This window comes from Malurus melanocephalus, unplaced genomic scaffold, assembly GCF_030028575.1.
Source record: "Malurus melanocephalus ecotype Western Australia unplaced genomic scaffold, MMel_1.1 scaffold_65, whole genome shotgun sequence".
Lineage (NCBI taxonomy): Eukaryota > Metazoa > Chordata > Aves > Passeriformes > Maluridae > Malurus > Malurus melanocephalus.
The window spans coordinates 819,263-842,682 of NW_026623297.1; the positions used below are offsets into that span (position 1 = coordinate 819,263).

A 23,420-nucleotide genomic window follows, 5' to 3' on the forward strand; every position below is an offset into this window, starting at 1 on the left:
TTTAATTAAGAAAAAATACTTAGGACATTAGTTCAGAAGAAGTTTAACAAGAACTTACTGATGCATTTTGTGCATTTAGTAACAAATACAAATACACAGACATTCGTAATTCTCTGCAATAATAAAAAYATACACATACTTACATGGGCATCTTTCCCAGCTAATTTGCATAATTCTACCTTTTCTTTTGCTGCAGGCCAGTATATCTGTAACATAGTTAAARTAAGACAAAGGTTATGAAGATTGTAAACTATCCTGTGACAGTAGATTTATTATTCCATTAATAAAAAGTTAAAACAGATTTATGCATGTTGAAGAACCTTGCAGGCAAATTGAAATGAACATGACTTCAAATACAAGATTCCATTACAAAAAGTTAAGAGGCTTTAAATCAAACCCCCTGATCTCTGTTTATTTCCTCATTGGCTACATGTACTTTTAAAAAGCATTCAGTTAATCTGGCCAGGGCACCTTGTCACCATTATGTGTTTCCCTCAAAGTTATGATGAGCCAAATCAYCTGGAAACTAAACTGATTGTAAAGCCAGGCAAATTACATTTGTGATGAATTTAGTCCAGTGGACTTGGCGTAACTGCTCTAAAAAATACTTAGCACTTTCTGCCAATTTTCAAATGAAAACAATTAGGTTCAGAAAACTAAGGATAACTTAAGGGAAATTTGTAGAATAAAAAGTACATTGACAGAAAACAACAGTGCATGGTTTAAAAATGTCACCTATCAACATGAACTGAGTTTACTGAGAAAATTACATAGAAGTTTAGAGTAGAATCATGGACCTTGGATAATTGACTGCATATATTGATACTGTTTCTCTTTCTTTTTTAATCTGCTCTGTAGAATTCTATAATATATGTCTTGATGTARATGAATCCAAATGACAAAATAGTATGAATTACTGAAATTTAAATTATGTTAGTGAAGAAATATCAATGAACAACAGTTCAGGTTCTGACTCATTGATTTCAATTAAGCAGTCAAAATTGGATATGACTGACTACATGTTTGATTCTATTAAACTTAAAATAGAAATCAAATACAAATTCTTGCAGAATCACCGTGTTAAATATGGATCTTTTGTACTTCTTATTTTGACAAGAAAAAGCTATTGTTATTTCTCATGACTAATAATAAAACCACCACAAATCACATTAACTTTTAAGCAAAAATTAATTAGGAAATTGCCTCAAATCCCAGGCACCAATCAGCAGGTCATTAGTAGTCACAAATGCTTTAGAGTAGTCTCCAATCACACTTTACAAAATCTTAAATAGCAAATATATAGGAATGAAGAATGGTTATAATATGCATTAGAAATAAAAACATGATCAAGAAAGGATRCATAACTCAATGACATGCAAGAGGAGTGGACTGCTGTCATATTCCCTTTCACCCAGTTGTTGGCACCTTGTAGGATGTGGCTTGACATAACAGGCTCAGTCCCACATGGGTAAGGAAAGCAAAAAGCCAGTGTCTTGTGTCAAGTACCTTTATCACCTTCTAAAACCTACAGTCATTGTTTCTCTCAATCTGGAAACAGTCTTTTGATTTTACTTTTTTCTCTTTCCTTCCCAGGGAAAATGGATGTATTAGATTTCTGCAAGGAAATTAATTTCCTTTCAAGTGAATTTAGTTACCTTTCTGATAAAAACCTCTTAGTAGAGATAATGTATTTTCAGTTACTTAAACCTTAACCCTCTACAACAATATTTACATGGAGTCAGAGATAAGACAGTGTAACAGCATTGCAGCWCTGGAGCACAGATTTGCTTTCCCAGAGCATTTTCTCAGAATGATGTGGTCATAGCATCCAGGTATGAAAATGCAATCTGAAATCAGCCATGCCAGTGTGTGTGGATGGCACAGGGCACAGTGACAGGCAGGTCRGAGGACAGTACTGGGCACATCACAAAGGGCAGAAGGTAGACCCAGTCTGGTCTCCGCCTGGGCACAGTGGGATCAGTCTCAATTGCAACATGGGTAAGTCTGAGAAGAAAAGCTGATGAAAAGCTGCTGGTGAAAAAAAGCTGATGAAAAGGAACAGATAGAGTAACATGATCATGGATCTCCAAACACATTTGGCCAAGGACATTTGTCTGAGCTGAGATCTGATCCTCAGTCCTCTTGTACACAAACTTTATGCCMAATTCTGCCCAAGATCCCTGAGAAGCCTAGAGGTCTTCTAGAGGACTGGGAGATTTTTGGCCGAAGTTTAATTATCTAATTAGGCAGACAAGACATCCTTTTGTATTCTGAAAATGCCCAGTTCTCCTTGCCAACTACAGAGAAGAACTGGAGGAGTTAAAAACAGAGACATCGACTTCAAGGGATCTGAATTGTTAATGGACTTGACTTACCCTCAGTTCTTCCATCATGGGAATTAGTGCTTGCCTACAAGGCTGAAATACACACACCCCCACTTCTATGATAACTGACCACAGACAACCATCATTAAAAAAATCAATTGTTTTACTCTCTAGTTACTCAACAGCCTCAGTATTTAGCATTATACATAGCCACATTAGACAATGAAAAGCGAAGTTAAGTGATCCAACTTGAAAATCAATTTGCAATTATATATGGAGGAGTAAAAGTGATATTTATTTGCTTTCCATTGAGAAATTAGATGTTCCCAGAAACTGTCAGYTGTAAATTGCAATAGATCAAGAATATTGCATAATAAATAATGTTTCRATGTGCTGAGCAAGAAAGCTTCATTTTTTATTACAGGACATGCTGTGCAACAGTACCACAGGTCTGGTTCCCTTAAACACTGACACAAGTAACATTACACATCTGTATTGACTTTTCTGTAGGAGTTGGAATTAAGTTTTACTACTATATTTTATTCAGATGAATTACTTACTTTCAAGATATGTCAAAAAAGTAAGACTGGATGCTCCTGTAGATTCTTCTACATTTAAAATCATTGAGCTTGTAAATGGTTTAAAGTTTTGAAATCGTAAATGGTTTGAAGCTAATTTTCTACATAACTTCTATTTACATGCATTATTCACAATAGTAACATTTTATTAACAAATTCTTTTTTTTTTCTAAACTCCTCAATAAGAAAAAAACTTCAAAGAATGGGAAAAAATCTCCAGATAGTCAAACACTATATAACCTGTAAAGTTATAATTATTTTGTGTCTCAAACAGAGCAAATTATATATTTAATATATTTTATAGTTACATCTGTATCTGACATGTCTGAAGAAATCTTAGAATAGCTAAGTGGAGTTACTGAATTTAAGGCAAGAATGCAACTAATTGRAATATGTGAACTATATATTTAAATAGGATTCTTTTCTTTTCTCAATCTTCAGTTTATTTTCCTTTTAAAATAGCCGTATCAAAATTCCAAAGGTCAGCTACTGTCATGATTTACTGATTTTATCTTCTATTGCCAATTAAGAAAAAAAAAAGCAACCTTACCATTTACTTTTAAATCATTCTTCAAATATTTTCTTAAATTTAGCAACAGGAAAGAAATTAAATTCTCCTAATAAATGAAAGTTAATAAGTTCTTTGCTATCAGAGTGAAAGAAAACCTCCCATGAGTACAAAATTAAGCAGTACATAAGTGTAGAACAGATAAGGTATCACTTTAAAGGGGAGCTGGAAATTGATTTCTTATTAAAGCAAAACATTTAAAACCACAAAGGTCCTTTCCAGATCAGGAGCAGAGAATTTCTAAAAGTAGCATTTTTCCTTTCTCCAAATACGCTTTTTTACTATAAGAAAGGAATGAAAAGGAAAGTGATTTTTTTTTAAAAAATTAAGATTATTTACATATAAATAAATTGATATGTGGATGCTATATGTATATGTGTATATTTATATATGTGAGTATATATATGTATATAAATATATATATATATATAGCTCCACTTCTAAGAGCTTAATTACAGCTGCCATCTGTCATGAATTAATAACACTGATATTTTCCACAKTTTTCAGTATCTATCTTTCTCTATCAAATTTTGTTTCTAGGCTAACACTTAAGACTATGAATCCTTAGAAGGGATGCTAAAACACCAGTGAAGTCTGATTACAAAGAAAATGTGTGAAAGMACAGCTTTTTCTAGAATCACTTCTAATTAGGCTACTAAATCTAGGATCGTGCAGGACTTTGTAAAATGTGTGGAAAATGCTATATATTGTCACAATACAAAAGAGAAGGATCACAAGCTATCTAACAATTTAAAAACCCATTGGTCTTATTTCATCAGTTTGTAAAGACTCAAAAGAAATTTTTAGTTAGGGAAAGAGTAACACAAGTTTCCAATGAAAATGGAGTATAGAGGTAGAGAAGACAATGGACGATATAACTTGGTAAAGAGACATTATCTCACTCTAATATTGTACTTTAATAACCTAGCTGAATTACATTAAGGTGGTAGAAATCTTCTTCATCAGGAATCCATTTAACATTTACTAAATTCACATGGAAATTTACTAAAGTCACATGGAAACTGACTGCCAAAAMCAGGCATTATTACAAGCAAAAAAAGGGTCTGATAAGTGAAGAACTTGGGGTAGAAAGTTACTCATGAAGTTCCTCAAGAAAGTGTAAGAGCTTATCCTATTTCATGTACCTTTCAGTAGCTTTGGTAAAAATGCAAAACTCTGCCACAACCATGCAGGTGACACAAAGTTTGGAAGAATCCCTAAAACAAATGACGTTAAATTATGCCAGGAGAATCAAAGGGCTCTGAGGTACAGAATTAAAAACGGCCAGAGGAAATGTTTATAAACTGTTCATTMATAAATACATATCACAGTGTAGATTTTAACAAAAATTAAATCTGAAACATCGTCATAACAAGGTTCTGTTCCATGGCAACAACATTCCTAAAGAAGTTGCATGAAGTGTCCCACTTGGACCAGTTATGAACGGAATACCTGCTCCATGAGGTAGCAGCTGCTGATAGCAACGAGTGAGACCAACATGACTCCTTCCAGTTCTGGGTCCCCAAGATAGCCATGCTCGTGCCAGCAGCAAGCACTTGAGTGTCCCATTGAGGCTGTCGGCTCTCAGCAGSCCTGGGGCTTTCACTGGAGCCTCTCCCGTGCCTGATGCTGCACACGTGCTTCAGCACTTCTCTGTCAGCGCCGCCTCTGGGACCAGACRCCCCAAAGTGCTTTATTAGTGGTGCATGGAGCACCAGCAGGATGTGTCTCTACCAGAAGTGGAGAACATCAGCTGATTGGCATGTCTCAAAATGCTCACACACTGAATTTGGGGCCTGTAAACAAAGGAATTGCTCCCTTCCTATTTAAAAGGAGCAAGAGGTGGTAGAAGCACTTAGATGAAAATAAACTGATAGCTGCTTGGTGCAGGAAGAGCTTTCTTCCCTTGTTTTATTCTATGTAATAGATATTCATCATACTGATGCTTGAGAGAAGGTATGCAATAAAATTACAGCTTTCTGGGCATCAAAATGCCTTATTAAGGCTTTGTGAAGCATGTACTCTATAATTCAGAAGCTTAGGCTCATTGGTATGGGCAAATTCCCCATATGACAGTCCCAAGAGCAGTTTCTAAAGAACAAAGACAGACTGAGTTGTAAACCCTTTGTCACGTTGGCATATGCAATATACTCCCCCTGAGAAACTCTTCTCAATGAAAAACTACCCCCTGTGAAAAAAAAAAAAAAAAAAAAGGATTCATGACATAGCTCAATGTGACCATAAAATGAGTACAGTAAAGAGGGCAACATGATCCAAACAGACTGAAGTAAACCAGGAGACAGTCTAATCCCAGTTTTGTTATTGCCGTACTATATGTGACAGTCAGGTCTCAATTTTCCCACCAGTAAAATGACAATTATGTGACTTTCTTCTTTTCAATTTTTTTCTTGATTTTCTGAAGTACTTCGTAATTCATAGTTCAAAAATTAAAAGCAAAGAAAAACAGTAAGATCAAGGAGCACTGAGAAAACACACGACAGTGATCCAATAGGAATGTCACCCTGCTGCATAAGACAATATCATGAATGTCATGCCCCAGTGCCATAAGAGTGGGTGTTCATGGATTGCATCCTGAGAACTAGGACATTTGTCATTGACCCCAGGTCACTTCAATGAAAATTACTGCAAGCACTAAAAGTTTACTGAATTTCTCAGAAAACACTGAAAAGAATTTAATGCATTCTCAGTGTTATTTTGCGGAAAACAAAGAGTGTTACAATTATCATGGAATCACAGAATGTTCTGAGTTTGAAGGGACCCACAAGGATCACTGAGCCCAACTCTTACATGAACTGTCTGTACAAGGATTGAACCCATGACCTTGACATTATTAGCACCATGCTCTAACCAACCAAGATAATTGATGAGAAAATGATCTGATTTTAGCGTACCATATTCGTATACCAGTTGTTCTCTAAATACCTCACATCTGCTTGCGTGAATGTGTGCAGTATGGAACTCCACAGTTTGGGAACTGGACAAATTGTTCTCATATACAAACCCTAACGTGAAGGTTACCCATGCAGTTCTTGTATTTGGCTCCCACTGTACTTGTTGTACTCTGAAATTCAATATTTTAAAGTCATCAGCAAACAAAGGAARCACATCTAAGTGTGCTTTCCTCATCTGAATTTCTCCCTCTATTTGAAAACTAACCAGGCTGTCTTTAGAGTTTTTTCACCTTGCTTTCTTTTTAGCAGTTTCATCAAGGTTTAGCTAACTACCAGAAATACTGAAGAGATCCGTAAAAGCCAGGAATKTGTCCTTAAGTTTTGTTTTTATCTGCCACAGACCTTCACCTGTGRTACTATTTCTCATGCCTGCAATACACATCCAGGAAATTATCTGACCAGAATTTCCACCCCCAATTATTTCATAGTAACAGAAAATTGGATCTCTGAAAGATATAATSTGATRTAACAGGAAGGRGGGAAGAGAGAATATAAGTCTTCTTTCAAAGTGATTTACAACACAGCAGGAATGCCAGTGTCAGTGTATGGCATTCTTTATTTTCATGGTGCTATCAAGCTGAATAAAATGCACTGGAAGTCAGAGGAAAATAAAAGTTGTGTATTTGGATGATGCATTCACAAGCTTTTGGTAGTTTAAATTTGGTGGGTGGGTGTTAGAGTGAAACCTCATATTAGAACCAAATGGGCTTTAATATTGCATCTGTCTGGGACAAAGCAACATCTCCACATGCCCCAGTTCTCCTGTTAAACTGTGATCTCCAATGCAACTTAAGTAACAGCCAATACTTCCAGCCTCAAGGGTTTTCTGAAAAGTGCATTTTCATGTGYATGTTATGAGCACATGTGAAAGCTTAAAGAAAATAGACCAGATGCTGATTTCATTTACACTGGATTAAATCTTGAAAGGTTTCAGTGCTTCCACACTTCATTTTCCACAGTCTAACCACAGCAGACTTCTGACTACCGTCTGTTTCTCCTAAAAGGAAACCGTACACCAGGATTTTTAGGGTAAATGGCATTGCTCCCGACATGTTTATCACTTCAGACTAAAAACAAATCCTACCTTTGAAAAAGCCAATGACCAATATGAGTAAATGTTTTCAAAGAGCAGGATGCTGGCCATTCTTTATARCTAAACACATGGGTAAAATACAAAAATGACGGCGGATGTTTATGGAAACATAATTTATGGCAACAATGCAAAAGGAAATAACAGAGACACTCTCTTCCACCTAGGACTGCTGTTATTCTGGATTCATACTGCTTTYTTCACGTCTTACTCCATCTGTTGTTTTGCGTCTACCAACATTTTTCAAAAGTTTTCACTTTGTCTACACAGGTGCTTACATTTAAGTCCTTCAAACAACTTCATAGAATAAATAACTCAGCAGTAAGACCCCTCCAAGGGCTAGCAAGCACAAAGATATCACCTCTGCTTCTGCAAGTCCCTAACCAGAAGTTTCAYTGGGTTTATCCCAGATTATTTCAGTGCTCATGCCCCACTTTCAGAACTTTAAGCATCTCCACTGGTTTCCACATGACTTGGCCTTCGACTGTGTTTCCTGGCAAAACTTTTCTTCTGACAGGTCAAGAAAGCTTCACTCTCAGACTGTCTACAGTTTTGCTGACAGGCAGGAAGCTAACTTCCTTTGAGTTATAGAATAAGCAGCACACACTTTTAGGAAGGACCTATCTAGGTGTTACTSTGTTTCAAGGCTGCAATAAACACCTCAGACTCTTTATGCATTCCTGAGGCTCAKGCTTGATGKCAAGAACCAAAGCCTCCCTTCAGCACTGGCTAAATTTCCACTGGGTTCATTCCTAATTGAGACCACACTTATACAGACTGACAGAAAGTTTCTCACAGTAATGAATGTAAAATTCTGCTCCTATGTCTCAAGGGTGCTATTTTACATAAATATGCATATGTATTTGCATATATGTTCCCCTTCCTGCAGAGATGGGTGGGTCACACTGCAAACAGTGCACAATGATAACAGTGCTGAAGTATAAGCTCACTTGGACTGTTGTCAAGCACTGGAATTATACAAAAACTTATGTGAAGGTATTTCATAAGCATTTACCCAGCAGATAAACATGTATTTATGYATATGTATATTTTTCCCTGTGAAATACAGACAATAGTCAATACAAGAGAGCATCCAAGGATGTCACGAGACAGCTGCACATGTCGGAAAAACAGTAGCAACTACAAACTGAGGATGCTCCAAGAAATGATAATTTGTGACCCTGAGCCAGTGCACACTGGGACAGATGAAAACAACTTGTTCCAAAGCTGCTATTGGGGATCTGACATGTTTATCTATTTGGCCCACATGGTGCTATGTCTCCTAGCACTGACAGCTCCTGCAGGTTGGCAGCTTTTCAAAAGCTTGTCATGCCTTGATAGCATTCCTATTCCCGCGGAGCTGGGCGGGTCCTGCTGCGGATCACACCGTGATAATCGCGCTGACATGTAACCCTGCGTGCACTGTTAGCACAGACACAGAAAGGGGCACCATTGCTTTRCAGCTATTTACCCACTGTTTACCCAGCTGACAACATTTTGTATTTTGTATTTATTTAGCTTAAGGAGTAAAAYAGAAAAGGCTTTAAGCAAACTGACAAGAAAATTCGATTTAACAAAGTAATGTTTCCAGCAGGATCCCAGAGCTTGGGGGTCCCTACAGAATTTCTTCTCCAGCTTTCCAGCCTATCATGCCATTAAACATCCCTGTTTTACACTGCATTTTTGCTGGTTATGGCATAGAGGCCTTCAGYAGGCCTCCTTTCTTTTGCTGAACATCTTTATTTTAGTCATAGGAAGAAATCACTAATTTTCCTGTTTACAAGTAGCTTGCAGAATTTGTCAGGCATGTGAGGATCTTTCCAAAAAAGAGTATAGCACTTGATAATGCCATTTCTGCAATGGAGCTAAATGCTTCTGTGCAGGAAAACTTCAGAGAAAATATATCCCTGCTACACAAAGAAGATTATCCATTGCTAAACCTTATATATTTATTGACTATAATCACTTTAGTTTTCTGCATTTGCCTGTCATCCTGGAGGACTTCCTTATTACACTGTGGTACTTACTGTTGTTTTATAATGAGGTTTGCAAGCACTGGAAACCAGACAGATTTTTTTTCAAGCTGCCAGCTAAGGAAGTTTTCAACCTATTACACAATAAATTGAATAAAAACTACAATGATTTAAGAAATTGGGACTMCAGCAGAACTAYTGATTTATTTCATCAGGAAAAATACACCAGGAAATAAAGCCATAACTTAATATATGTATGTCAAATTAGCTAATCTAGGTAAATAAATATGTTTTAAAAAAGGAGGTTATTAAATTATATATATGTATACATTAAGAGAAGGGAGTATGATACAATGCTTTGGATGCTTCTTTGAATACTATTCCAGAAATGTCTTAATATAGAGCATTAGATTCTGTAATAATCTTGCCAAGTAATTATATCCACATATGAGAACAAATTTTTGGGGATCCTGACTTGGCTTTTGGAGRTATCAGTAGCTCCTAACAAAACAAAGATCTGAAATTGAGAGCTTTATTAAAATAAGATTAATYTACTCRGCATCAAGCATTCTTAAGTTCATGTTCARCTCTGTTTTAAAGAAAGGAAACCTCAAACTATGCACAATCAAAGTTGTTACACCTCTCCCATCCCCTCAACTTGCTTTTAACACTCCTTCCTCAAAGTCATTAATAAACACCTCATTTATACGCAGAAACTTAATATTCTAATCAATTTCTACTCATTTCAGTGGCTGTGGGCAAGCAGATTATTTTTTCCAGACAACTCTTACTCCAGAGGAGTACAAAGGACACACTTCAGACCCTTGTAGTCCCAACATGTGTGGTTTCCTCACACTGGGAAAGCCTGGAAGCGAGCCGCCTGGCCTGGTGCCAACCCAAACCACGGTCAGTCTAAACACAGCACCGGCAAATGCTGCTTTCTGACACTTCACTGCTACTGTGGAGTATCCTTTAGCATCCTCCTCAGTGACTGAGATTTATACACAGCTCCTCGTGCAACTTCCTTTATCACATCCCTTCCCTCCCACTAGCAAGATTTTACCAGTCAAGCACAGTGGAATTAAAGAGGAACACTCGTGAGACATTGCCATGTGTTACCTGGGCATTTATGCAAGAAAATACGTTTATAAAGTTGTTTGATGCCTATGGATATGTTAGAAGTTAGTACACCAGGATGGTTTGCAGGGCTTCTCAGTCAGTTTTACCCACTGAATATTTTTCATTGGTGTTTTTTCTCAAAATTTAAATATTATCTGAATGGTTAAACTAGGAAGTAGAAGTATTTGAACCTGCACATATTTAGTCCACATAGCAAGAGGTTAGGAATTTTATTCCCTCCTTCCAGGTTACCACAGATATATAAGCACACATTCTCTACTCAGCTTAGGAAATGTAAACACCTATACCAAATGGCACTTCCSATTTCACATTAGCTCTCCTGGCTCCATCTGTGTTCTGCTCTTCTTGGAAAGCACAAGGTCCATAAAGATCAGTGGTGGTTTGGCCAAAGGGAAAATGTCACCAGCTTGGACAGAGGGGTGGCCCACGCAGGGTGCTGCCACCTCCAGCAAGATCTGGGCTCATAAAGCCCCASTGAACATAATGGGAGATGACAGCACTCAGCATCTCCCAGGAGGCAAGCAGCATCCCACAGAAACAGAAGTCTGCTTTCACACAAACAAAATTCTACRGAAAGCCTACACCAAAAATCAATTTGTAGTCTGAAAATTTGCAATTATAATTAGTAGTGCTGTTATTAATGCAATATCCTGAGGAGGTGGTAGGTTTTGAGTCAACCACTAAGAGGACAGATGCAAGATAAGAGTTTGATAAAGCATCCCTGGAAAGAAATTTCGTGAAAYACCCAGAATCTGAGTTTTACAGAAACTGGTATGTGCAGCATTGCTGAAGTCAAAATAAGGAACACAATATTCAGTCTGGTACTGTATCTTCTCTACACAATGACAGCACGTGCTGCTCTCAAACATGAGGGCAAAACAGTCTCTTATTCCACCTGTTCAGCCCCTGCCTGCAATTGCATTAATTCAGGGTCAGTTACCTCTTCAGAGCTGGCAGCCAAACGCAGTAATTTAAAACCCCCCTATGGTGCCTAAAGAAAATACCAAACACAGCTGAGAATTCAAATTTTCTTCATATCTGGAAGAAGCAGGAAACCAGTTTTCATTTGTTCCTGCGCAAGCATCTGGTTTTCACTCRCAGTAGTCAAGTGTGCTTACAAAAACTCCAGTTCACCATATCTGCTAGAAATATTGAAAGCTAAATTGTCATCTCATTATCTCCAGTTAACACATTGTCACCGGGCAAGGAAAAGGAACTACAGCAGATCCCASTGGAAGCTTTTCCTATCACTAGTAATTCTAGATATTAACAGWAATGTAAAAATTGCCACTTACATTTTACTACAATTTAAACCATCCAAATTGCCTCTGCTCTGCTCAGTATTACATAAAGTAATCCCAGTGATGCCAGGAAGCAATGAAAGAGCTGTCTTCAGTTATTTCCTTTCAAATACTTTTGAATGAGGAGGGTAACCATGACCAGAGGACTTGAGAAGTGAACACTTTGARCTGCATTTTCACTGTTTGCTAATATTTTGAGGCAGATTTCATATACTGCAGGACTCTTCCGCATAGCTGATCTCCTGCAGGTCATCAGTCACACACAAGATTATACAGCACAAGAAATTCAATTGAATAAAGATAATCTGTGAAACTATGGGAAGTGAGATTATCAAAACTTGGTTAATTACATTGCACAATGAATCTGCAGTTACCCAGAGAAGAAATTAATAAAAAAAAAAACACAAAACACAACAAACAAAAAAAGACTTTAACAAAATTTAACTTAAGAGATAAACTCCGTGAAARACACACTGACCTTTTTTACATTTTTGTTTACATCAACCAAGTTGAGCAGAAAGATGTGGTCTTTAGCCCCAACCAGCAGCCGGCCCCTCTCCTCATCTAGCAGCAGGGTTCGAAAATCAAGCCCCTCCGCTGAGCCCAGGAATGGGATGCAGCTGTTTGAAAGCAGCAAGTCTGTGGGAAAATGAAGAAAATCTTTATAATCAAAATGTTTATATATGACTCATCAGTGTCTTTTATAAATATATGCAACCAGCATGAAGTATACCAGTGAGATAAATGCAGTCTTGGAGCCTGTTTTCCAGAGTCATAATAACGTTCCTTTTAACCTTGGGTTTCTCTGGGCTTTTTTTTTTTTTTTTAATTCCAAATTGGGTAATATTTACATTCAYAAAATACTTTTCTATATAGAATTTTCTTAATAAATTATCTGCATGGCATAAATGGATCAAAAATCCAACATAAATTAGAAACCAAGAAAGACAGATCTTTTCAAAATGTGTGGTATWTCTTCCCTTCATTCTAAGAAAACTAATTATGTTTATATCATCAYACTCATGGATACACATAATCAAGAATCAATACCTCACCATATTTGGTGCTCCAGATATAATGCAGCAAAGAAGGTGAATGCCAGCCAAGAATAATTAGGAGCAGGAAACAGTGGGTAGGGACATTTGAAGATAATCCAGTTCAACCCCCTCACTATGAGGAGGAACATCTTCCACTAGATCAACTTTCTCAAAACCCCACCTAACCCAGCCTTGAATACTTCCAGGGACAGGGCACCCACAACTTCCCTGGGYAACCCTTGCCTGCTTCTCACCATTCTCATCATAAAAAAAGTCTTTCTTTATATCCAGTTTCTACCTACTCTCTTTAAAACTACTGCCCCTTGTCCTGTCACTAAAAGTGTTGGTAAGAAGTCCTTCCTCAACATTTTTTACAAGCCCCCTTTAAATACGAAAAGTTACAAYAAGGTCTCCTCAGAGCSTTCACTTCTCCAGGATGAACAACCCCAACCCTCTCAGTCTGYCTTCACAGGGAAGGTTCATATATGTCTTCATGGCCTTTCTCTAGACTTATCTCAACAGATCCATGTCTTGCATGAACTTGATGCCCCAGAGGTCAATGTAGGATTGCAGGTAGGATTCCACCAGAGCAAACTTGTTCTGGTTTGAAAGACATGTGTTTGCCAAGGAAGGTGGGGACCTCCCTTGGAGCGACGAACATGATCCCCCCCTTCCCTTGAATTCTTGTAACTTTGGAATCACTGCGTTTTCAAGCAAAGATATGTGAAAAGGAGTAACAGCTTTTTACTAGTATGGATAACAACGTAAACAAGCGACAGCAACGGTACCAAAAGACAATAAAAGCTCTGGGCCGCCCCAGMCCCCCTCAGGGACTGCCGGCGGGGCAGGGGGGCGGTGATTCCCCGCGCCGCCAGGGGGCGCTGTGCGAGGGTTCGGGCTGGCTTATCCCCCTCACGCGGCAATGGCGGACGCGGGCGGCAGGAATGGATGAAGGAGGAGTTTATTTTACACACTCACTGGGGGAGCTGATGCTGGTGCCCCCTCACGACAGCAAAAGGAGTCATAGCAGGAACTTTAGAATAGCAAGCTGGGAAGGCAGGGTCGAGCAAAGTGCCGTGGTTGTAGATGAGATGTAACAACTCCTGGCAAGGCAGGGGGGTGGGAACCACAGTGTAGCAAAGAAAAACCTCAGAGCAGTGGCAGAGAAAAGGACARGGGTTGGGCAGTGGCTGTGCTACTAATGAATACAGTGAGATAGAGCCTCCCCTGGAGGAGGAGGGATGGAGCTCATGGATGGGCTTTCCCCACAGCACCCAAGCGGATGGTGAAGGGTCTCTTTGGTGAGGTCGGTGTTGGTAATGTCCCAGTTCAGCCACTCCCACAAGCAAAGGCTCATCTGCAGCAGTKCGGGKCTCTGGGRYGGCAGTGAGYTCTCTCCCCAGCAGTTCCACYRTCCCCYTCCAAAGCCAAACAGGGAAAGAACACTGAGCTGCCTCCGCCCCACTTTTTCCTGAGCCCAAATTATCACGGGATCTCTGCTTCTCCCAGAGAAAACCCCAGACAAGAGAGAAACCCCGAACAAGAGCTTCCAGGTGCCTTCCTCCCCTGGGCCCAACCTTCTTTGTCTCTGCCAAGGACTCGGTCGTTACTGCCACCCAGCAACAAAATGGGTAAAAATTCCCCAAGAGAAAGAAACAAAAGGAGAAATCCTRACCTCCARCAAAACTATGGAGGCAGAATCCCCTCCATCTACCTGCTGAACACACTTCTTGTGGTACAGCCCAGGGTATGGTTGGCTTTGCAGGCTGTGAGCACTCAAYGTTGGCTCATATCCATTTTTYMWYCACCAATATCCCCAAGTCGTTGTCTGTAGGGCTGCACTCAGCCTGTTCGTCACACAATTTGTTCATCATCCAGTCTGTGCTGATACCAAGGACTGCCCTGACCCGGGTGGGGGATCTCGCACTTGGCTTTACTGAGCTTCACATGATTTATGTGGCCCTCCTCCTCCAGCCAGTCAAGGGATCTTCAAAGATCATTTATTCAAATTCAATGAGGATAGTAAGGGGATCRTGCAGTAGCAACACCTCTGAGATCCCTATTAAATCAAAAATTTGACAGTAAAGGTTTACTGTGAATTAACAGTGGCTTCAAATCCATTTAAAACATAATTAAAATAACACGATGCTGTGTGAAACTAATGAATGAATCTATTCTGCTGTAAAAAAAGCTAAAAGATTGCAAAAAAAAAATCTGTAACATTTTGCCTAATGAATACTCTGTGGACGTAATTCCGGATGAGGGCACAAGCAACATATAGAAAAGAGCACAAGGAGAGTTAAGTCTTTTTGGGTAGTCATTACTTTAGGGAAAAGAAAATAAACATGTGAATCAGTTATTCCACAAGTAAACTCTCCAAGCTAAACTCTTCAGAAACCTTCAGACAGAAAGGAAAATCCTGTATTTAACTGAATATAAAATTAAGGGTATTTCCACCTTCCTGGCAGTGGATGGACAATGTAGCACTCCTGCTAGAAAAGCCAGAGTTACTGCACAAGTTACGGCATATCCTGATCAGGATGAAAATTAGAGCCAGTGTTTTGCAGGAAAAGTCCTAAATTTAATAAAGGGAAAAATAACCCCACCCAAACATGTTTCTCCAAGGTCTCTCACAAACCATGTGACAGGCAAGCGAAAATTAAGTTGTGATGCTGTATAATAAACATCACTGCGAGAGAAAAAGTATTTTCTCTTAAATTTTTAATTTAATTATGAATCTGACTACCTGGTATATAATTACAAAAATAATTTTTTGGCTCAGTCACTTCTTATGTTTGTGTGCAAACATAAGAAGGCTCAGTGCAGGATGTTGTTACAGTACAATCTGAAAACAAATTGTTGTGCACTTCAGCTCCTACTGCCCTATGTGAGATTTATTTGGCAGTACTTTGGAAAAGAAAATCTTGCTTCACATGGAAGAATTATATCCAGTGCTGAGCATTACACTGCTGTATGCCAGCACTGTCCCTTCTCATATTATCTTTTGGGAAGACAAAGATGTCAGGGTCTGTTTTCTAAACTAGTAACACTTTAAAAGACCTGTTTATTAATTGCCAGCAAGATCACTTAGGAGCAGTTTATGGTTAACATGGTACTATGAAAACCTCAGTCCTTACCTGCAGGACACAAGTAACTGAGATACAGAATATGAGGGAAAATTCCTTCCCATCTGCATCCAAAGGAATTTTATCTGAGAAAGGATAAATGATATGCTTGGGCAAATGCTCTACAGCACTTTCACTGCTTAGAGCCATGCAAAGCATGGACCTTTGCAGGAGTGTCACTTGGAAAAGTATGTGGATTTGACTCTCTACATACATGGAAGATCATGACTGAGACTGCTCTCTACTTCCCGTTTCCTTCTWATTTGAAAGGAATGATCTCTGAAGAGACCATCCCAAATGGATGTTTGTCATCTGTTGTTTAATAGTTCTGGGATTTCTCAGTAAAACAACCCCACCTAGAACAGTTACACTAGTGACGGAAAACGCTGCCTCATGACTGAAATGCCAAGTGGGAATAAGTCCTGCCTGATGCCTTGTAAAATCATTTATTTTGCTGCATCATAAGGAAAACATCTGTAAAATATTCCAGATTGAAATGACAACACTGCACACYCCTTTCTTACTGACGCAAATGACAACACAAGCTGCAAAGTGGTGAAGCATCAGGTTTGGTCAGTTATTCACTACTAAAAAAAACTTGGAAATAAGACTGACCATGGCCACTGATAAGATTATAACTGCAATGTGACCTAATAAAACTTTACAATTAAACATTAACAGAGGGCTGATTTAATTGCAGCCAAATTAATCATTGTTCTCACTCCATAAAACAACACAATCCAATCTTATGCATTGAAAGTTTTCTTCACAGCGAGACGTATTTACTATCATCAGGGATATTACACTGGAAAAATTAACTGTGAAAAGCACATTTCCCAATGATTTTCAAGCTTAGAGCAAGGTGTTGCTTTGAATCACTGCATCTCTGTAGCCTGGCTAGCACAGAACCAGCATTCTTACAAGCCACAGTAACAGTTATTTACAGGGATGGTCTTTCATGAGCACATGTTCAGCACTCAGTTCATAGTCTCTATTTGCTGTTTTCCTCAAAATTTAATACTTTATTCCAACTAGGCCCTGGCTGCCTGGCCAGAACACATGCCCCGGGTGCCAGCACTTCTGCCCCAGCCCTCCTCCAGCCCTGCCTCCCCACTGCATGTGCACTTACCGCTTGCTCAGGCTCCACTGGGTCAGCTAATTAATAAGTCAGTTAATTACAAAATTTCAGCGAATTCAGTAACTTCTCTGCTCTCAAACACTATGGTTCAACACAGTGCAAAACTCTGGGATAACCAAGATTTTATTCAGAAAGTAGAACATCTGTTCTTTCAAATTATTGCAAAAAATGTACCTCTGTCACTCCCACCATCTTCAAAATTTTGTCTCTTAAACAGAGTTAGCCAATTTCTCTTACTTGTCTGATAGTGTGCTGGTTTGATAAAGKAAATTCTTTCTCTTTCTGCTCTTTGTGTACTTATCTCCATGGGACTGTGAGTACAGAAGAGACATCCCCTATTTCCCTCTGCCCTTCTTTGGGGAACTCATCTATAAATGGAACTGCAGAAATTGGGAGGGAGGAAAGGGAAACATGATGTGACTCGAGTACCTGCCTAGTGACCACAGGTGTCTACTGCAAATGCTGACGTCAGGCGGATCGTGCCCTCCAATTAGTGCACAGAAAGAGAACAGGGTTGGGATTTTTAAAACTGCTCTGAATTGGATTTGCTTAACAGATGTCATTAGTAAAAGTAATTAGAGTTTTGAACCCTCTTCCAAGCTGATGCTACTTACCATCCATCTTCCCTGCATTATTCCATGGMAGCTGTTTTTGATGTTGTCCCACCTTTCTTTTTACACAGAAACAAACTTTTTTTGCTAAGTATTGCTCTTTCAGATTGGTTTTATCTTCTGATATTTAATAAAGTGAACATGYAGCAGAATAGTTTGGTATTTTTTTGAACACAATTCTTTTATCCAAYTGAGGCCCTTCTGTGATCATGAAAAAAACAAAAACTGTTGTGAGCTACAGTTTACACTGTTARGAGTTTGATATGGGTCAGTTCTCCAARGTTATTCTTAGTTCAACTGCTATGTAAACTGTTGATGTCACTGACTGGAGGCTGCTCTCCAGGACATTATATATAYGATAATTATATGACAAAAAATGCAACATATAGTTGGATGTGACCTTCAAGTTCACTAGCTTAAAAAAGGAAAAATGCCTGTAAAAATTTGCTGATGTTTCCATTACTAAGATGTAATAAATGCCTTCAAGTTTATACTTAGTCTGGAGCRTATGCAAGAGTCTTTCCTCACATGSACAGCAGTAYYCATCCATCTTCAAGCTAGGGTACWTTTTAAGTCACAATGATCACTGCCTCCAGAAAGCATTTTTGAGACAAAACAGGCAAAGTCTTTTGCATAACTAGACAGTCATCCAATACTAGGATCTTCACTCTCACAAAAACACTTCATGTTTTCTGCAAAGTAMTCTAAAATAGATTGTTCTGAGAAATAATAAATCATCAAAAATTAATTAAACAACAAAAAAGGGAAAAGCACCACTTCCTTACTCAGCAGATTTTCCTTGATTTCATAAGCATTCAGATTTACARCTGTTGATATTGCCACAAGAGCACGTTTTTTCTGGTTTTACTTCCTCTTCCAGTAGTGTAAGCACAGATGCAAAATGCAAGCTCATTTCTAGGCTCTCCTATACATCMCCAGTTTACCACATTCCAACCAGTCATACTTGTGCAACATCCCATCAGGGTACTGGAATTACCACAGTGTCACAGACAGTTTAAGTGAGGCTCATGGAGCTGCACAATTTTAACTATGTTTTATGTGTRCAATTAAATGATGCATGACATGGAAATAAGCCAGCTGTACTGAAACTGAACAACTGCCTGCTCTGATGCAACAGTTAAGCAGCTCATCAGTTATAAAATGAAACAGTTTTAAAGCAAAAACTATTATCGAGAACAGAATGCTTGACATTGTAAAGTAGCATGTTCAAACAATCATTTTTGAACACTCACAAAATGTACTCATCCAGTCAAGTTTTCAAAACAATTCCTGGCATCAAAATGTTCCTGTTTGCTTTTTCACCATGTTTTAAGAATTGATCACTCTTAGGGAGAAACTCTTAGGCAGAAGAAAATCTCTGTATGTGAAACACTGCATGAAACTAAACAATCCTTAAATGTGGCTAATTTCCATGTGGAGCTGATGTTTTAGTACTGTCATCCTTCAGCACAGGAGAAAGAACTGCCTGTCTTTAGTTTACTTACATAAGATGAACAAAGTGAGGAGTGTGAATTTGATCTTGCTTCAGTTTACTTCAGTGGTAAAACTCTTGCCATGACTKCAGTGGGAGTGAGACTGCATCTTAATTCATTCAATGTGGAGAAAAACTAATCAGCTGAGAATAATGCTCTTGTTTATTAGATTTAGTTACTACCATAGTTGTTTTTAACAGTGCTAAGTAAATCCTGGTTTAAAAGCCAAAGGTTGCCTGCGGTTGTGCTTTTTCCTATGTACTGTGTCACAATGCAGGATCCAGGTCCTCTGATCAAATCACAGCTGTTCACAGCAAGCATGGCTTGCTCTGGGGCATGGCCACATTCCCATACAGGAATGATATGTATAAGTGGATGTCACTGGTGACAATGTCCAAATTTTTGGCATCCCCCCACCAGCSAAGAAACCAGGGTGCACACTTTTGTAATGTAAATGCATTCACGAGAACACAGACTACACTTACTAAGATGTCCATGAAAAGCAGCAAGGTTGATCAAATCAGCAGGGTTAAATTTGCAATTAGGAATCTGCATTTCTACAGAGAAATTTCAGGATAGCCACAAATTGAAAAACGTTTTGGGTTTGGTTTGTTTTTGTTTTTTTTTTTGTTTGTTTGTTTTTTGTTTGTTTGTTTTTTTGGGGTTTTTTTTGGTTTTTTTTCCTTAGAAGGCAATCAACCTTCTGGTCTTCTCTACTTTTCCCTATGAAGTAAAACCTAGAAATACACACACAAAATATGTATGGAAGTACTTCCAATGAATTAAAAGAATTATTACTCAAAAGGTAGACAGAAACAAGACTGTGTACACTGTATGAATTAAACATATATGAATTAGGACACAGATCCTTCTATTCTTTAGCAACAAAACTCATGCTGTCCTGYAAATTACATTAATGAATGAGTCTGGTATATGAAAATCTTCTGCATCTGGTCTAGAGGTTGGAATGAGGCAGCAGACAACRAGGATGTGCTGCTTAGGGAAGCTGAATGTCACTAGTGCTTGAGGAGTTCTGCAGTTTGAATGAAAGTCACAGCTTATCCACCTACATGAAACTGAGTGATTAATACACACTGTTGCTATTAGACTGAAAGCAGTGCTAGACAAAGAGTATTAAAATATGGGATATTATTCAAAAATCACCCCGTGGTTTTCTAAAGATGGCAATCTTCTATTGGAAGACAGTTTCTTACCTTCTCCTAATATAAAAGCTGTAACATAGTAGTAAAAGCACCTCAATCTTGTAAAAATACCTAAAATATACAGATTAAACAAGATCTATGCAGTGAGAACACCCTAAAAACATCACAAGAGCAGTGMCAATTTCTGGGATAGCAATTTCATAAACCAATATCTAAAAGCAAAGTCTAAGAGCAGAAAAGAATTTTTCAACCAATGGATCAGGGAAAATGCGGGACTAAAGGATATGTAATTAAAGATCATAGTGTATTACATTAACACAGGTGGAGAATATATTACTTTGATTCTGTATTACAACATRTTTGAATTGAATTGTGTGTAGTTTTAATTTTATCATGCATGCTTTTTGGAACAAATTTTTAGATTGGGGTAAACAATAAAGGAAATCCATCATATGACACTATGCTGATACTCACATCGTTCACTGGAATATCTTAACATTTCCAGCACTACTCCTTAAGATGAAAACCCCGAGAAGATGAAGACCTATACTGCCATTCAGAAAGGATCTAAAATTTTAATTSCTGTCTGAACACAAAGGAGCTGTGACATGCTGTGGTTTATTGAAGCACTCCTGCAGTTACAGACTGCATATCTTTAACTACCCCAYCCTCTCCCTCCATCCACCACTGACTGATGCAGCTGGGAGATTCAGTAACTGCAGAGAAAAGTCCTGCTTATTTTGAGCTCTCCAGCCCTGGCAAATGCTCAGCTCTTCTGGAAAGATGGAGCAATGCCATAAACACATTGCACCTTGAAAGGGATGAACCCTATCCTTCAAAGACACACATGTGACCAGGTTTCTGGAACTGCCTGATGTGGCCAGTTTTCATCTGTTTTCCATAAAGGGAAAGAACCCYGGTTCTTCCCCCTCATGATAGTTCAAGTCTTAATTCCAAAGAACAGAGATGCCAGGACTTGTCAGTGACATAACTAACAATTTTATGAGAACTGGCAAGACAGTTCATTTCTCCCGCATCTTATTCTCACAAACCTTGGAATTGTTTTGTTTGAAAGATTTGGGGGAACGAAGGTAGACTTAATTCTGACAACTATATTAAATATGCAGTGCATCTGACATCCTGTTATCAACAACAAAAATATGGTTTAATTACRGTAAGCCATACTGGAATAATTTACAATACATAAGTGTGAAAAAACAGCAGTAATWTTTTTCTTGTTCCATGTGGAAAAATACACACCTTCCACCCCCCAAGAAAGTARGACAAAGCACAATAAATTCTGGTAATTCTCTTTCTTCTGGCTTTTCAGTTCCATCACAGCTCTCCAAATTAAGATTTATGTTCYATTTTGCATCTGTATCTGTTGTCGATTTTCCCCCCCTACAGGGATATAGGTGGATAAGTTTGGACAGGAAACGTTATCCCTCAAGCCAAACTGAAAGGTTTATAAAGTTGCTAATAAAASTTTGGGTCAGGGCCTAAATATCAATCATCTGCTCATTGTCTTTTTAAACGAGCTSAGGCATTTTCCCAACCTCTCCCAGCAGGTCTCTGCCACTATTTTAAACTAAGATTTCAGCCATTTCTTTTTTTTTCCTGTGTTGACCTCAATAATTTTTCTTAGTCCYCCTTTTTACCTGCCAAATGCATCCATCAGGGTTTTGCCAAAGGCTATCTGCTTTTGAAGTTGAGAGGAATTCACTAATCTTGAGTGTCAAATCCACAATAAATGCCATCACCATATGGTATATGCTGCTTTTGGGAATTATCTCAAAAGGACTAGTTGTGAGAAGGCTGGTTGTATGTTAGGAGGGTTTTACTGCTAACTTTCATAATTCATGTCAGGTCTTTCAGTTTCTGTATTCATTGGCTTCAGTGAGTGTAACTGTTTCCTGAATTTATAAAAATGTTGTCAAGATCCCTTGATCTTGCTTCCTCAATCTCTCTCACACAAACACATTCAAACACATCTATACACAATGGAACAGCTTGCACAGTGGCAKGCCTATCCAGCAAAAGAGAAGCTTGTAAATAAATAGCATGTCATTCTGCTTGCTCAATAAATTCCTCTGGGTGTTAAACTCATGATAAACATATCATAAGCCCCAATGAAGGCTTTACAGCCTGTCCCATCACACCATCCTGAGTGTAATTCTGCAATGCACAGGAAGACGTAAGTTTGAGAAACAGAGCAGAAATAGCTCCCATAAGGGCAGGGTGCTGACATGACATAACTGAAACATAACTAACTGGAGAGCATTTGTTTTAGTTAAAGAAGACAGAATCAGTGGCATATCTCTGTGTCTGTGGACGTCTACTCTACATTCAAAGCAACAAGAAATCTACCTTCTAGAAAAAGATTGCCCATTMCTACATAAATATKTCTGCTTTTAAACGCCCCAGACTGYACCATTCTCAACAAGAACTACATGGAAGACTAAAAAATTCTGCAGAGTAACACACTTCTGTGATCCAAAGAAGCAAAGAGAAAGAAAACTACATAAAGATTTCAACATACAAATGTAGTGATAGAAAGAGAATTTTTACAAAAATAAATGTCAGATCCCTTGAAACACTTGAGGCATCTCTCTCTCGACTTTCTCTGATGCTCCAGGAAGGTGTGAATGTCCTCCATGTCTCACATAATCCCCACCAGCCACATGGGAATGTCTCCAATGCGCCTCAGAGTGTTTCAATTATCTCTCCCCTCTAATTTATGTATAGTCTATTATCATCCTCCTGGAGCAAACAGAAGTAATAGTTTAAAAAGACAATGTTTTCCATTATTTCTGGGACAGTGTTTTGCTTTCCTGGTTAACAATACAAATGAACTGTTGGCAACGTCACATCAAAACAAAGCTGGCAGAATCAGAAAAAGTACTGAAA

At 38.4% G+C, this 23,420-nt stretch overlaps 1 protein-coding gene across 1 annotated transcript in view; it reads right to left on the minus strand.

The window, feature by feature from the left end:
• SEMA3D (semaphorin 3D) overlaps positions 1-23,420 on the minus strand; it is a 127,518-nt gene that overhangs the window by 63,180 nt on the left and 40,918 nt on the right. Inside the window, exons 3-4 of the mRNA XM_057366418.1 lie at positions 12,425-12,585; positions 144-206 (exon numbers count right to left, since the gene is read on the minus strand). Coding sequence (XP_057222401.1) covers positions 144-206; positions 12,425-12,585 — 224 coding nt within the window. The remainder of the gene's footprint in view (positions 1-143; positions 207-12,424; positions 12,586-23,420) is intronic.